The sequence below is a fragment of the Branchiostoma belcheri genome, unplaced genomic scaffold (genome assembly GCF_001625305.1).
Source record: "Branchiostoma belcheri isolate BF01 breed outbred unplaced genomic scaffold, Haploidv18h27 scaffold27, whole genome shotgun sequence".
Taxonomy (NCBI): Eukaryota; Metazoa; Chordata; class Leptocardii; order Amphioxiformes; family Branchiostomatidae; genus Branchiostoma; species Branchiostoma belcheri.
Window position 1 is genome coordinate 609,652 of NW_017803876.1, and position 13,206 is coordinate 622,857.

The 13,206-nt window shown below is 42.3% G+C and overlaps 1 protein-coding gene across 5 annotated transcripts; it reads right to left on the minus strand.

Moving 5' to 3' along the window:
- Window positions 1–1,321: 1,321 nt before the first annotated feature.
- LOC109472318 (spermatogenesis-associated protein 7 homolog) lies at window positions 1,322–13,095 on the minus strand. 5 transcript variants are annotated; one of them, XM_019772008.1, is made up of 13 exons: window positions 12,933–13,095; window positions 11,938–12,003; window positions 10,390–10,479; window positions 9,948–9,995; window positions 9,453–9,586; window positions 8,454–8,600; window positions 7,323–7,678; window positions 6,252–6,416; window positions 5,326–5,421; window positions 4,908–4,955; window positions 4,572–4,649; window positions 3,679–3,736; window positions 1,322–3,519 (listed from the first exon to the last, which is right to left on the minus strand). In XM_019772008.1, the coding sequence occupies exons 1-13, from the start codon at window positions 12,955–12,957 to the stop codon at window positions 3,034–3,036; spliced, it is 1,797 nt and encodes a 598-aa protein (XP_019627567.1). In that variant the 5' UTR covers window positions 12,958–13,095; the 3' UTR covers window positions 1,322–3,033. The 5 variants fall into 5 exon arrangements, with proteins under 5 accessions (XP_019627567.1, XP_019627569.1, XP_019627570.1 ...); XM_019772010.1 differs by lacking the exon at window positions 11,938–12,003; XM_019772011.1 differs by lacking the exon at window positions 8,454–8,600.
- Window positions 13,096–13,206: the final 111 nt, after the last annotated feature.

The window sequence follows — 13,206 nt, forward strand, 5'->3', positions numbered from 1 at the left end:
GCTAACCAGGCGGGATTCCAGTCCAGGGACCTAGGGCTGTATCTCTGTGAAAACCGGGGCCCGGACGGACAGTCTTATGGAACGGAAAGTATGATATAAAAAAAAAAGCACAAAAAAAAACTGAAAAAAAATGATGATGGGAGCTATTTGCGTATATCATTGATATAAATTGTTGATTTTTCCATAATCGACACAGCCCGGTCGGGCCCCGGTTTGGAAATGTGACCTAAGCCACATGGCGCTTTGATGACCTCCAACTTGCACAGCAGACACGTCTACTCCGATTGTCGGGATGATTCCCGGGTTTAATGCCGGATAATCCTTCATCGCGCAATTAGCGTGATCCCTTAATAGGCCCAACGGTAATTTGTCAAATCCAAAAATTGGCGACCGCCCGAGGCTTTGTGCTACATGATGGCACGCAACTTGAACTCAAAAGCGCCTTTGCGGACGGGATTACCATCAACCTTTCACTTCTTTTTGTTGACCTGGCTTATAATCGGATAGGATCGGATTAACATGACGCGATCAATTATGACACAGCAAATTCGTCTCTGCAAGGTAAAATTCAAATCGTATTTTAACGTTTCCTCTAACTTACACTGCTGAGCTACGCTAACAAAATGATGCCGGAAAAAAAGATCAGTTGGTTTAAGATCTGATTTCCGATCAAATCTGATTCAGTGGTGGAACAAAGTTGACTGAGAATTAACGATTTTGTACCGGTATTGTCAAGCCGTATCTCAAATGATCTTGACCAGGGTGAATCTGTACCATGGAAGTGAAGATGCCTATGAGGTCATAGTTGTTCAATCTTTACCCACTGCTTGTACAATCTTATATCTATATATCTGTACTGTTCTGTAACGCGTTATTCGCCAAGCGATGTTTGTTGTCTAGAAGTGCCCAGCATGCTGACAAGGTTTCACTTTATACCCTTATCTGATGGGCCGTTTTTGCCCGAATCTTTTTTTTTTATATTTGGTACCTATTGCATTTAGCAGAACTTGATTATTCGGTTGTGTATTCGAAAAAAAATCACAACTGTAAGGTTATATTATATTATAGTATTAAGGACGTTCTATCAGAGGTTATATCTACCTGCCAGAAAAAAATAATTTTTCAGGCACATCAGTTGAAGACTACCTTGCCCAGTCTGTATGTAGCACCCATTGTATGTTGTGCATGTCTTGTGTTTTCGTTGCTCTGTAAATAAAAGCCTGTGCTTGGAACTTGGCGTATAGTGTTTTTTTTTTAAATTCTACTTACTGAATACGAGTAAACTAATAAGCAAGGAGGATTGAAAGGATAAAGAGCCATACACGTAGCTGATTGATTTTAATAACAAGTGTGCCATGTTCACTATTCAACGTAAGAATGTACAGTAGTATAAGGCACCCAAAGTGATTTTGGGGCAGTAAACCTGAATTTTCAATTTTTTAAGAATCTAGTAAGTTGAATCAACCCTATCCCATAGCTTATTAGACACTTTTGGAATGACAAAGAAAGGTTCCCTACTAGCTGAAAGTTTAAGACCACATGACACCAATAACACAAGTGCTGAAAACAACAATTCCTGAAAATGGTCAAACGTAATAGGTATCAGCCAGCTAATCCAATTGAATGACGTTATGTTGAGCCTGGCAGTCGAACCAGAACAATACAAAATTATGTAAAATTGTTTGCTTTTGTTTCAGTGTTATTGGTGTCATGTGATCTTTATAATAATGATTGTCACGTGATGTGGTGCTCTTTGAAGTAGGCACAAGCTGGGCATTACTTCTCAACAATTATCATTATTTTCACATAATCTCAAAAGGGACTTCTAGACTTGAATAGATTCAAATTCTGGACGGATCACAGAAATAGCATTTCTAATGCTCATCCCATATTTGAATATCGAGCTCTCAAGCAGAAGCTCCCCCTTGAGGCTTTTCCCATAACTACAAGTTCATCTGAAAGGTTTTAGTATAGATTTCAGTATATTATAGCTATTTTACAAAATGATACTGTTAGGCTTTGATAGGACTCTGCTTTCCATCCTCTCAGAAATATTTCAACATAGCTAGCATTTACATCAGCTCTTTCTCTTCTTTGTAAAAATTTCAAACTTTACACATTGCTGAAAAAGCTATAACCTTCTATGTGAAGGTAATAACATGTTCTTAATGCAGATACTAGTACTTTCCACACATTGCCAAAATGCATCATCAAAAGCAAGGTAAAATGAGTAAACAAAACCTTGTGATAACCTAACTTTTTGCCCTAACTTTCTACACTTTGGTACACTTAGCTATGTATTACATTTATAGCTATATATTGTATTTGGTGTTACAGAACCCTTTGGTCTACATCGATGTTACGTCATCTTGCAATAGCAACCAATATCATTACCCTGATTTAGATTTGTGATACAGTAGTTGATCAATAGTACAACAGGGAGGGACTATTTTTATACAATAGATTCTGAAAGATACTAGCCTGGGTGCCATCCGATTTTTTCGGCGTTGCCGTTACAAATCAGATGGCACCCAGGCTAGAAAGATACAGCAGCAGTTGCTTAATGTTATGCCATATGAAAGTCAAAATTCATATTAATGTATCTGGAATGCCACTGGCTGAGTGATCACACAGGGCCAGGGACAGGAGGGAGTGGAGGAGGCTGATACTGGATACCAACATAGTCCCCGACCCTCAGACATGAGGATGGGACTAGGCAGGCAGGCAGGCAGGTATCTGGAAGCACTGTCAATTCAAAACTGTGACTGAATGTTATTCACAGAAACTGTTGACAATGTAAAACTCTCATAGTTCAGAAGAATTTAGGAATGGTCCTGACACAGTTCACACTAGGTCAATCTACCTGTACAATTACAAAAATTAGAGATGGATGAAAACCTGAAGAGCTTCAGCCACACTTGGGATACCATCCAGAGAACAGTGCAGGACAGAGGGAACTGAGAACCTTTGTTGCTGCCCTACATGCCGCCGGGACTGGCATTAAGGGCAGTAAGTAAGTTAGTAAAACCTTCATCAGGACATAGATGCACTGAGGCTCTTCTCAGACGTGGACGTTGAGCTCAGGGTAGGTGAGCTGGTACTGTCTCTCCTCTCCTTCCTCTCATCCTCTCCTTTCTTCCCATCCTCATCCTCTGACCCTTTGCTGTCGTCTTCATCTTCTGACAGACTGAGAGGAGACCCAGCAGGGGCGTGCCTGTCGTCTTCCTCAGCGTGTCCGTTTTCTGTCCTCACTTCTGAAGCGTCTTCAGCGGCTTTGGGGAGAGTGTCTGTGTCGTCCAGGCCGCCGCCCGTGGCCTGCTTGTTCAGGATGTTCTCGTACTCCCTGCTGACGTCCTCGGGCCCGAATGTGTCGCTCCCCATGGTGGCCGGCTGGTCGCCTAGCGTGTCCTCATCATCATCAGGCCTGGGGCGGAGGGTGTAGCGGGTGTCGGGGGCCTTGGAGTCGTCTGCAATGCCCAAGTCTTCTCGAAGGATGTCAATCATCTGGTGCATACGAGTCTAGGAAAAGAGGTATTAGGTTACAGATATAAGATGGAAGAAGTTGTACATAAAGAAGGAATCATGTTGTAAAGACACAACTGTGATAGCCACACATCTTTTTTTTTAAGCACATACACAATTACAACCCAATAGAATAATTCCTGGCCATTTCATTACCTCGTTCAATTCTCCTCTCCTCTTCTGGACATGACTGTCAAACACTTGCAGCAGGACCCTGTGTTGGCAAAACACATATCAGTGAATATCCTGTGCATCAAAGTTAAATACATTGTACTTTCAATACTTTGTTATCTTTGTCCTTGTCTTGTTTTCAAATCAGAATATTAAATACACTTTTCTTAACTTTGGATTTGGTCAGCTACACTTCAGGATTAAGTAATGAAGAAAGTAAACTTGAAAAGTCTGGTGAAGTTGAAGTGCCTGTAACAAGCTTTTCTTACTTCCATGAATAATTTCACCAGTTAGGTGAATGATTGAATGGCAATGAACCCTGTTCAGGTCGATGTTAAATCCCGAACACCCACTACACGACCTGGTGCCCCCCCAGAGAGCAACTGCTACCGGCAGGATCCTAAGGAACAGCCAGGCCATGAGTGCTCCCAGGGCTAGGACAAAGCGGCTCCAGCAGTCCTTTCTCCACAGGGCCATAGCCCTATACAACAAAGAACTGACATATCACTAGTTTTTATTTTTCCTAAACCTCATCTGTATATAGTTTTTTGCTTGGTACAAATTCTTTATGTAATACTATTTAATTATAGTGTATATTGAGGGTGTGTATATAGTGTCTGCTTTGCCTATTGTAACTTTTTTTTCTGTACGCAAACTCTTTCAATTCAGGGATTCTCATCCCTGCTGCAAGGTTTGCTTTTGGTGTTGAAATAAATAAATAAAATAAAAAAGTTCTTTATTCACAACCACATAACAAGAGCCGATGTTTTGATGACTGCCTGTTGTCTTCTTTAGAAATCTTCATCATAATTGCCCTGATGAAGATCATCGAAGCGTCGGCTCTTGTTATAAATTGCTTTGCCATTTGGTATTCTTACTTGTTGGTAAAGATTCCCCTCGCCAGTATGTCATTTGTCACGTCTGTTACAAACTCCAGGTACTTCAGCTCCTCCTCCCTAGGGAAAACCACAATGATCATCTTATGAGACTTTGTGACTTTATTAAATGAAATCCATATAACAGATAAAGAAACTCCTGGTCCTACAAAGTTTGTCCAACTTTAACCAAGTTGTGATAACAGGACAATGTACCAGTAAAAGATCAGTTGACATGATTTCCCAATCAAATTTCTTTTAGTTATGGAACAATGTTGGAAAACTGGTTTGTAAGTATTGTAATGCAAAAGCTACAGTATGTGCAACAACAAGACTTACTCTGCCTCTATCTGTTTCATAGTCTGAGACTTGGTCCTATTCTTTGTGCTGTGAAGGTGAAAAAAAACAAAACCGGTGACTTTAAGGACAGCAACTTTACTTTACAAAAGTGCACAAACTATGAACTCTAAAAGCACTTGTATCACCTTAGGACACCACAGACAGCACTGGTGCAGGTAACATTGAAAGGCCGCCAAGTTCTGTCCTATTTTATCTGAATAAAGATCTGTCAAGTTTATTACTGTTTTTATCTTATTGAGGAAGTTAAGAAGAATATATAATCAATTTGTCAAATCGTTCAGGAACAGGAACAGGTCCAGATCCTAAGCCTCTGTACTGGTATCTGTACCAGTCCAGTACCTGATGTTACATTTACTAGGTATGTCTCCACACACACGTACCTGAATCTACCACATACCTGTACATGGACCTGTTAGTGTCAGACATCCTCCTCTCAGCCGGCTGGGGCACTGTGCTCCAGGAGTCCTCCTTCACTGTCAGTCTCTCCATTCTCCTGGAGTAAAGGAGTCAGTCAGTACATTGCCAATCATGCCATCCACATTCAATATTCATCTTACCAAACAGGAATTTAATCATTATAAAAATTATAATTCTTCATTTGCAAAATCATGCCTAAAGGCTAATTGCATCTACAGTGTCAAACAAAGTAAACCAATAGAGAACATACAACTCAAATGTCGGATCAACTTATGCCACTACTGTAACATACTTCGCCTGTCCTTCCACCTATCTGACAATTATAATTCTTCATTTGCAAAATCATGCCTAAAGGCTAATTGCATCTACAGTGTCAAACAAAGTAAACCAATAGAGAACATACAACTCAAATGTCGGATCAACTTATGCCACTACTGTAACATACTTCGCCTGTCCTTCCACCTATCTGACGGACTGACCAAACTCCAGCCAACCTTGCTCCCGACCTACTCCTAACCATGGTTGGGGGTAGCCTATGTAACCCAAGCTCCAGGGGGCTCCCTACATAGTACTCCACCCAAGAAGAGGGCCGGCTGGATGGTGGGCGGCCAGCAAAAGTGATTTAATCAGGCTAGGTTGGGGGAGTTTATCAGTGTTCTGGAGGCCATATTCGACTGTGTGCAATTGGGGTTTTAGCAGTAGCTTTCTTTCAGCTGTAACATTGAGGCATCATGACTAGAAAGCTTTAAAAAGCTCCTCCAAATAAATGTGCAAAGATTGGGTGAAACAGGTCACTCGGTGTAATATAGCTAGCTGCTGCTGCACCGCGTGACTGTGAAGCTGGTGTGTTATGCCAAGGGGCATTTATACTGGCTATATCGATACAGATACAGATACAGAACATACTTCGCCTGTTCCTCCACCCATCTGGCATGGTCAGCATCCTTCTCGATGTCCAGTGGAGGCACCCGGCTCTGTTCCTCCTGTCTGGAGGCCCGCGGGGCAGGCTGAGGCGGGACGTCCGTGTAACTTAGCTCACTCATGTTCAGGTCGCTCGCAACACTCTGTCTCCTGGGTGGGTAAGAACAACAGGACGCACTGGTACATGGGACAGGCACGTTACACCTATTTTCACAGGTGAAAATGAATACCTAGCTTTGGTTAGGGATGTCCTCTTGAATAGGACTTAATAATAAAATGAAGGCCCCATGTTTGAGGAGAGACACACCTCAAACACATTTAAGATGCCAGTGTGAGTGGTTCAAACCTGACAGTCTGGTCTCAGAGTTGACGTCTTGAAAAGGTAACATCTGTGTCCATAATATCACCAGCGTCCATAATATCGCCACCTTGAGAAATAGTGTGGTTTAAGATATTTTTACTGCAACATACCCTAGGTATGTACATTTGAGGTGGGGAGGAGTGCATACCAAAAGTACGTTGCAATAAAAATATCTTGAAGCACACTGTTTCTCAAGGTGGCGATATTATGGACCCTGGTGATATTATGGACACAGATGTTAATAGTCACCAGTCCTGTTATGTCAATAATACCACAACAATACCACAATGCGTAATAATTCTTGACAAATGAAATAAATGGTACCGGGTATTAGTAATTAGAGGGTAACCTCTGCCACTTAACATATTTGTCTGATATCTCTACTCACCCATCACCATCATCAGATGCTGTTACATTTACAGAAAATTGCAAAGCAATTGTTCTACCACAGACATACAATCCGTGTCCATAATGTCACCAGGGTCCATAATATCGCCACCTCGAGAAATAGTGTGCTTTAAGATATTTTTACTGCAACATACTTTTGGTTCGCACTCCTGTACACCTCAAATGTACATACCTAGGGTATGGTGCAGTAAAAATATCTTTAAGGACACTATTCCTCAAGGTGGTGATATTATGGATCCTGGTGATATTATGGACACAGATGTTAATTGTCTGAGACTTCTACCCACCCATCATTATCCGCAGGTTTGGGAGGCTTTTTCCTGCGTGGCGCGTTGTAGCACTTGGACTGGGCCAGTCGGGACTGGACCCCGGTCCGGTTCAGGGTCCTGGGAGTGAAGGGGCGGTCCGGGCTGCGGAACTTGTGCGCCCGCGTGTTCAGGATGTCCCCGTCAGGCGTGTTGCGGGGAAGCTGGTTGACTTTCGACTGGTCCGCCGCGTTTGTCGTTCCGCGGGTGGTCGCCATAGGAACGCTGCCGGTCCTGCTCCGTGCGCTCCTGGCACTGTACGCAGAGCGCGGGCGGGCGGGGGCAGGCGACGCCACCTCCTGGGCAATGTCTACAGCCGTCTCCAGGTCTTCTGGGTACTGGGAGAACCACACAAGTTAGTGAAGGTAGGCAATGTGGAAAAAACTTTCAAAGCATGTATATACACATATCTTGGTTTAATTGATACAACTAGAAATAATATGCAGCTATTATCAACCACTATCCAGCAATCTTCACCAGTGCATTAAAAGCAGACGAAATGTCTGAAACTGCAGTTTCCAGTTGTGCTGATTATATCCTGGATGAGTAACCTTCATAAACTATATAGTAGAGGGGATTCATTCCTCAAGCTACCGACATCTTGCACACGCAGTCGTCCCTCAGTAAGACATCTGGAGCCGCATAGTTCCCGTTTAGAACTTTTATTCAGCCTGTCACAGTCAGTATCTTTGCTGTGTATTCGCAGGACGACTACAAGAGAATTAGTGGAACCAACCTTGGTGGTGGAACATTCCTTGGCCTGTGTTGCCTGCTCACAGGCTGTGACACATTCGAGTGTGACAGGCTGAATAAAAGTTCTAAACGGGAACTATGCGGCTCCAGATGTCTTACTGAGGGACGACTGCATGTGCAAGATGTCGGTAGCTTGAGGAATGAATCCCCTCTACTATATACTGGAGTAGTAACCTTCATAAACGTTTGACATGTGAAGAATCTAAAGCTAAAGTAAAGAATATGATGAACAAACTTTTCCCTTCATGACAGCAAAGCTTCAAAGGCTGCTGTGCATTTTGTGAACTTCAGAAAGCTGGAAGGACTATGTATGTCACACTCATACATCCCTATAGCTGTCTTTCCCTCCTGAAGCCCTACCTGTGGCTGAGCAGAGCGCGGTCTCCTGGGCCTGGGCTGGGGGGGGATGTTAGACGGGACGATGTTGGGGTTACGGTAGTGGCTGGGGGAGCGGTGCCTGTCCTCCAGGATATTCTCCAGAAGGTCAAGGTCACTCGCAGACAGATCCTAGTAAAGAAATACAACCCTTCACCTTAAACTCAATGAAACCTTAACCCTTATGCATGCTAGAAACAAGAAAAATTCTGATTGCATTTCTCTAAATTGTTAATTTACTATATTCACCAAATATGTGTACCAATATTCAATCAGTGTGCAAAATATGTTTTAAGTACCTGTTCTGGGTGCTGTGCCTTCATGGGTGTGTTAGCTGGGTGTATCTCCTTACCTGTTCTGGGTGCTGTGCCTTCATGGGTGTGTTAGCTGGGTATATCTCCTTACCTGTTCTGGGTGCTGTGCCTTCATGGGTGTGTTAGCTGGGTGTATCTCCTTACCTGTTCTGGGTGCTGGGCCTTCATGGGTGTGTTAGCTGGGTGTATCTCCTTACCTGTTCTGGGTGCTGTGCCTTCATGGGTGTGTTAGCTGGGTGTATCTCCTTACCTGTTCTGGGTGCTGGGCCTTCATGGGTGTGTTAGCTGGGTGTATCTCCTTACCTGTTCTGGGTGCTGTGCCTTCATGGGTGTGTTAGGTGGGTGTATCTCCTTACCTGTTCTGGTGCTGTGCCTTCATGGGTGTGTTAGCTGGGTGTATCTCCTTACCTATTCTGGTGCTGTGCCTTCGTGGGTGTGTTAGCTGGGTGTATCTCCTTACCTGTTCTGGGTGCTGTGCCTTCATGGGTGTTAGCTGGGTGTATCTCCTTACCTGTTCTGGGTGCTGTGCCTTCATGGGTATGTTAGGTGGGTGTATCTCCTTACCTGTTCTGGGTGCTGTGCCTTCATGGGTGTGTTAGGTGGGTGTATCTCCTTACCTGTTCTGGGTGCTGTGCCTTCATGGGTGTGTTAGCTGGGTGTATCTTCTCACCTGTTCTGGGTGCTGTGCCTTCATGGGTGTGTTGGGTCGTGAGCTCATCCTTGAGGCGCTGCGGGCGGACTTCAGCTCCCGCTGGAACTTCTTCATCTCCTTCTCCAGCATCAGACGTCGCTGCTGGTCACGATCTGGTCACAGCAGGGATAGACTCTTTACTGACTCGTTACTGACTCGTTACTGACTCGTTACTGACTCACTACTGACATGTCTGCATAACATATCTGCTGCAGGGTAAGCACATTGACAGAACAGACTGCACCTGCACAAATTCATGGCTTACAAAATATAACATTACATGGGTCTACTAACATTGTTTTAGGTAGTATAAAATCAAACAAGCTACAGGATGCTACAAACTACAGGATGTTAATTGGCATGTTAAAGCACAACTAAACATACCGTATATCAAATGCTGTATGTCTCAAAATGTGATTGTTCTGTTTTTCCTATTGTAACCAAAGACATCAGACTATTAGTAAGTCTTCTTACATTTGACACTTTTGACCATAGAGGCGGGCACCCTGTTGTCAATGGCAGCTGGAAAACAAAAGATCTCATGTTTGATCACATTGTCAAATATTTCAAATTCTGTCCTTAATAATGAAATAATTTTTTTTTTTAAACCGAATTTAACGTCATTTTTCCCCAACCGGTTGCACAAGTCTTATTTTGAAGCAAGATTTTTACGGCTGGATGCTCTTCCTAACGCCAACCCAAACCCTAGTAGGGCCTGGGATCCCTCTAACTGAGGGGGGAAATGTGTGTTAAGTGCCTTTCCCAAGGGCACAATGCACAGGAAAATATATTATGATCATCAATGACATACCAAAAGTGCACTTTTCAATTCTGAGGAGAAGTAACTATACCAGCAAATAATGTTGACTAGTTACTATACTGTAGCTGTGAAAATGTTGGTGATATTTTCGCTCACGTTTGGCAGTTGACAGTTTCTTGTAGTGAACACTCAGGTGGTCCTGGATCATGTACTGCTCTGTGATCTTGTTAGTTGAAGGAGCAAAGGCTGCAAACACAAACAAAACACACAAGTCAACTCCTGAAAGGATCTTTTTTCCTATCATCCAAGCTGTTGATGTCTATGTATAACCACAACTGTAAATAAGCCTTTGTTGGCACTTACTGTAATGGCATACTTAATTATTAATGAAGGGCAATATGTAACTTAATGGTAAGTAGCTGCAATTATCTACACACTAAAAAACAGACAATGTGTCACTACTGGTAAGTGCTTCCATTTGCCAAAAACTGTGGATTCTTTAATTTGATGCAACCTGATGCAACAGATGGCAAATGCATAGAATGATGCCATGATTAATGGAGACATTGTGATACCAGCAAATTTAATGCTAAAGTGCATTATAAGTAGTCAAATACACCAGTAAATCCTGACAGTGATAATGATAATACACACACGTAGGTGCAAATGTGGTAGGGATATAAATGCTGGTAAATTTGAAATACATAATTAAGCACTCTATGAATAGCGGTTAAGAGAAAACAAAATTCAGTTCAAATGATAATTTCTTTGATTGCTCATAATGCTTTTCCATGATCTTGTGGAATGAAACATGATGACTCCTACACTACATAACACAGAAGTTAAAACCTTTTCCAAGTATTAAGTAAACCCTTACTAAAGTAAGTTACAGCAAGAAATACTAGTACATATACAATGTAGCATACAATACACTCAATACACTCTAAAAGAGTACCCCAATGTTGGTATATGGTGCACACCAAATCTCTATCTATGTTTCTAACTTGTTTCACACCATGCAGAGGTGAAATGCAGCATGGATTTGTGAAATTTGACTTTACTGTATATGTAAGACTAGGACTGATTGGTGACAATGCAAATCAAATATCTAGTGATGAGCATAATGTAAAAGACACTAAAACTATGTGACACGCATCTAACAGGTCTATCTCTAGAGTGTAGAGGGCTGAATCCTGGTGACACTTTCAGCTATGATATGAGCAAAGTGACAACAGCTGAATTTGATGGAAAACACAAATTCTATATATGTTACAATATGTAAGGGAACAGCCAGTCAAGCAGTCACACAATCTGATGGCTAGAAGTCAGCAATAGAGGCAATGATTGGTTTAAAGCAGGGTGAGAGTCAGCTAATAATGCTCTACAAGCCACACAAGTCAGCGCAGGATGAGTTAGGGTAGCCTCCACCAGGCCTGCCTATGGGGGTATGGATGGTAGAATTTGGCAAAAAAAAGGGCAATATACTAGTACTAATAATTGTCAAGGAGAGTCAGACCTTGGGAAGGATACTTTCCCTCTCCAAAGCAGGCAAATGAACTATACGGTGGCTGAACTCCCCTGGCCAATTCTTCTCTCTACTTGGCTAAATTTTGCTGATTTGAACCTGTAATGATAAGTCTGGTGGAGACTACAGTTTAATAGGGCAAGGCAGGATCTATGTTACAAGCCAGTCTTCATGCTTACGACTGCTTTTCAGGACAAGGTGGCCCTTGAAAGGCGATGCCATGACACCTGGGGGGGCCGGGCTCCCTGGGGGGGCAGGAACCAGCAGACATGGTGAGATCATGGTACCAAACATAGGCACAGTTAGCACAACAACATGTCATCTCACTAAAGAGATACTGGACAATGTTGTAAATGATCAATGAGTGAATCCATTGCAAAACTCCTTCCCTGATCATTTTCATTAAATTTTACATTGCGCATATTGGCATAATTAGCACAACAACATGTCATCACACAACAACAAGCCAATAGCGATACTGGACAATGCTGTCAACGATTACAATGAGTGAATCAATTGTAAAAGTCTTCCGTTGCATCATCCTGACCATTTTATCAAATTTTGACATTGTGCATATTGACAGCACAGCAACATGTCATCACACAATGGAGATACTGAACAATGTTGTCGACGATCACAATGAGTGAATCCACAGCAACACCCTTCCTGTGCATCATCCTGATGTTAACTATTATAAGATTTTGATCCAGGTCAGATCTCTGTGAAAGAAAACCGGCTTTGACATGTTATGTTATACTACATGCATTTACATCGATGAAGGTTAGGCATCCAGGTAATACGATACGCCAAAAAACAGTTACTCAAGCAACTGGATATGATTTTGAAGACGTTTTCAAAATCATATCCAGTTGCTTGAGTAACTGTTTTTTGACTACATGCATTTGTTCAAACAAACACATATCTACAGCAAGTAAGCACGTATTCCTTGGAAATTGACAACAACAAACATTTAAGTTAACACACAGTTCTGACAGCTGACATATGGCGAAAATGAGACCCAACAAAGGTAAGTACTAGTATCTTGCCGTTGAGAAAACTGGGGGGCGCAGTGCATTGTACACTTTGAAGCTGATGCTTTTGACACATCAAGTTTCTATACTAAAAATTATTTTAGCTCTAGACTACACATAAGCAAATGGATTGTGCAACTCACCTCGACTCTTGGGCCTCCCCGCCATGCTTCTACCGTGCACTCAGAACTTGGGAGCATAAAATCTATACCTTCACAGAGCAATATTTTACAATCTAACGCAAAATTAGGCCGCTGAATCTGATTCTGCTTTTATGAATGTGACAAGCCGCCATTTTGACCAGAATATTCTCAATGATGGACGATTTCATTAGTTCATAGGGGTGACATATTTGGCGCAAACAAAAAAAGGTAGCTAAAATCTTAGTTCATGCATATTTTGGCATCTTAAACGTAT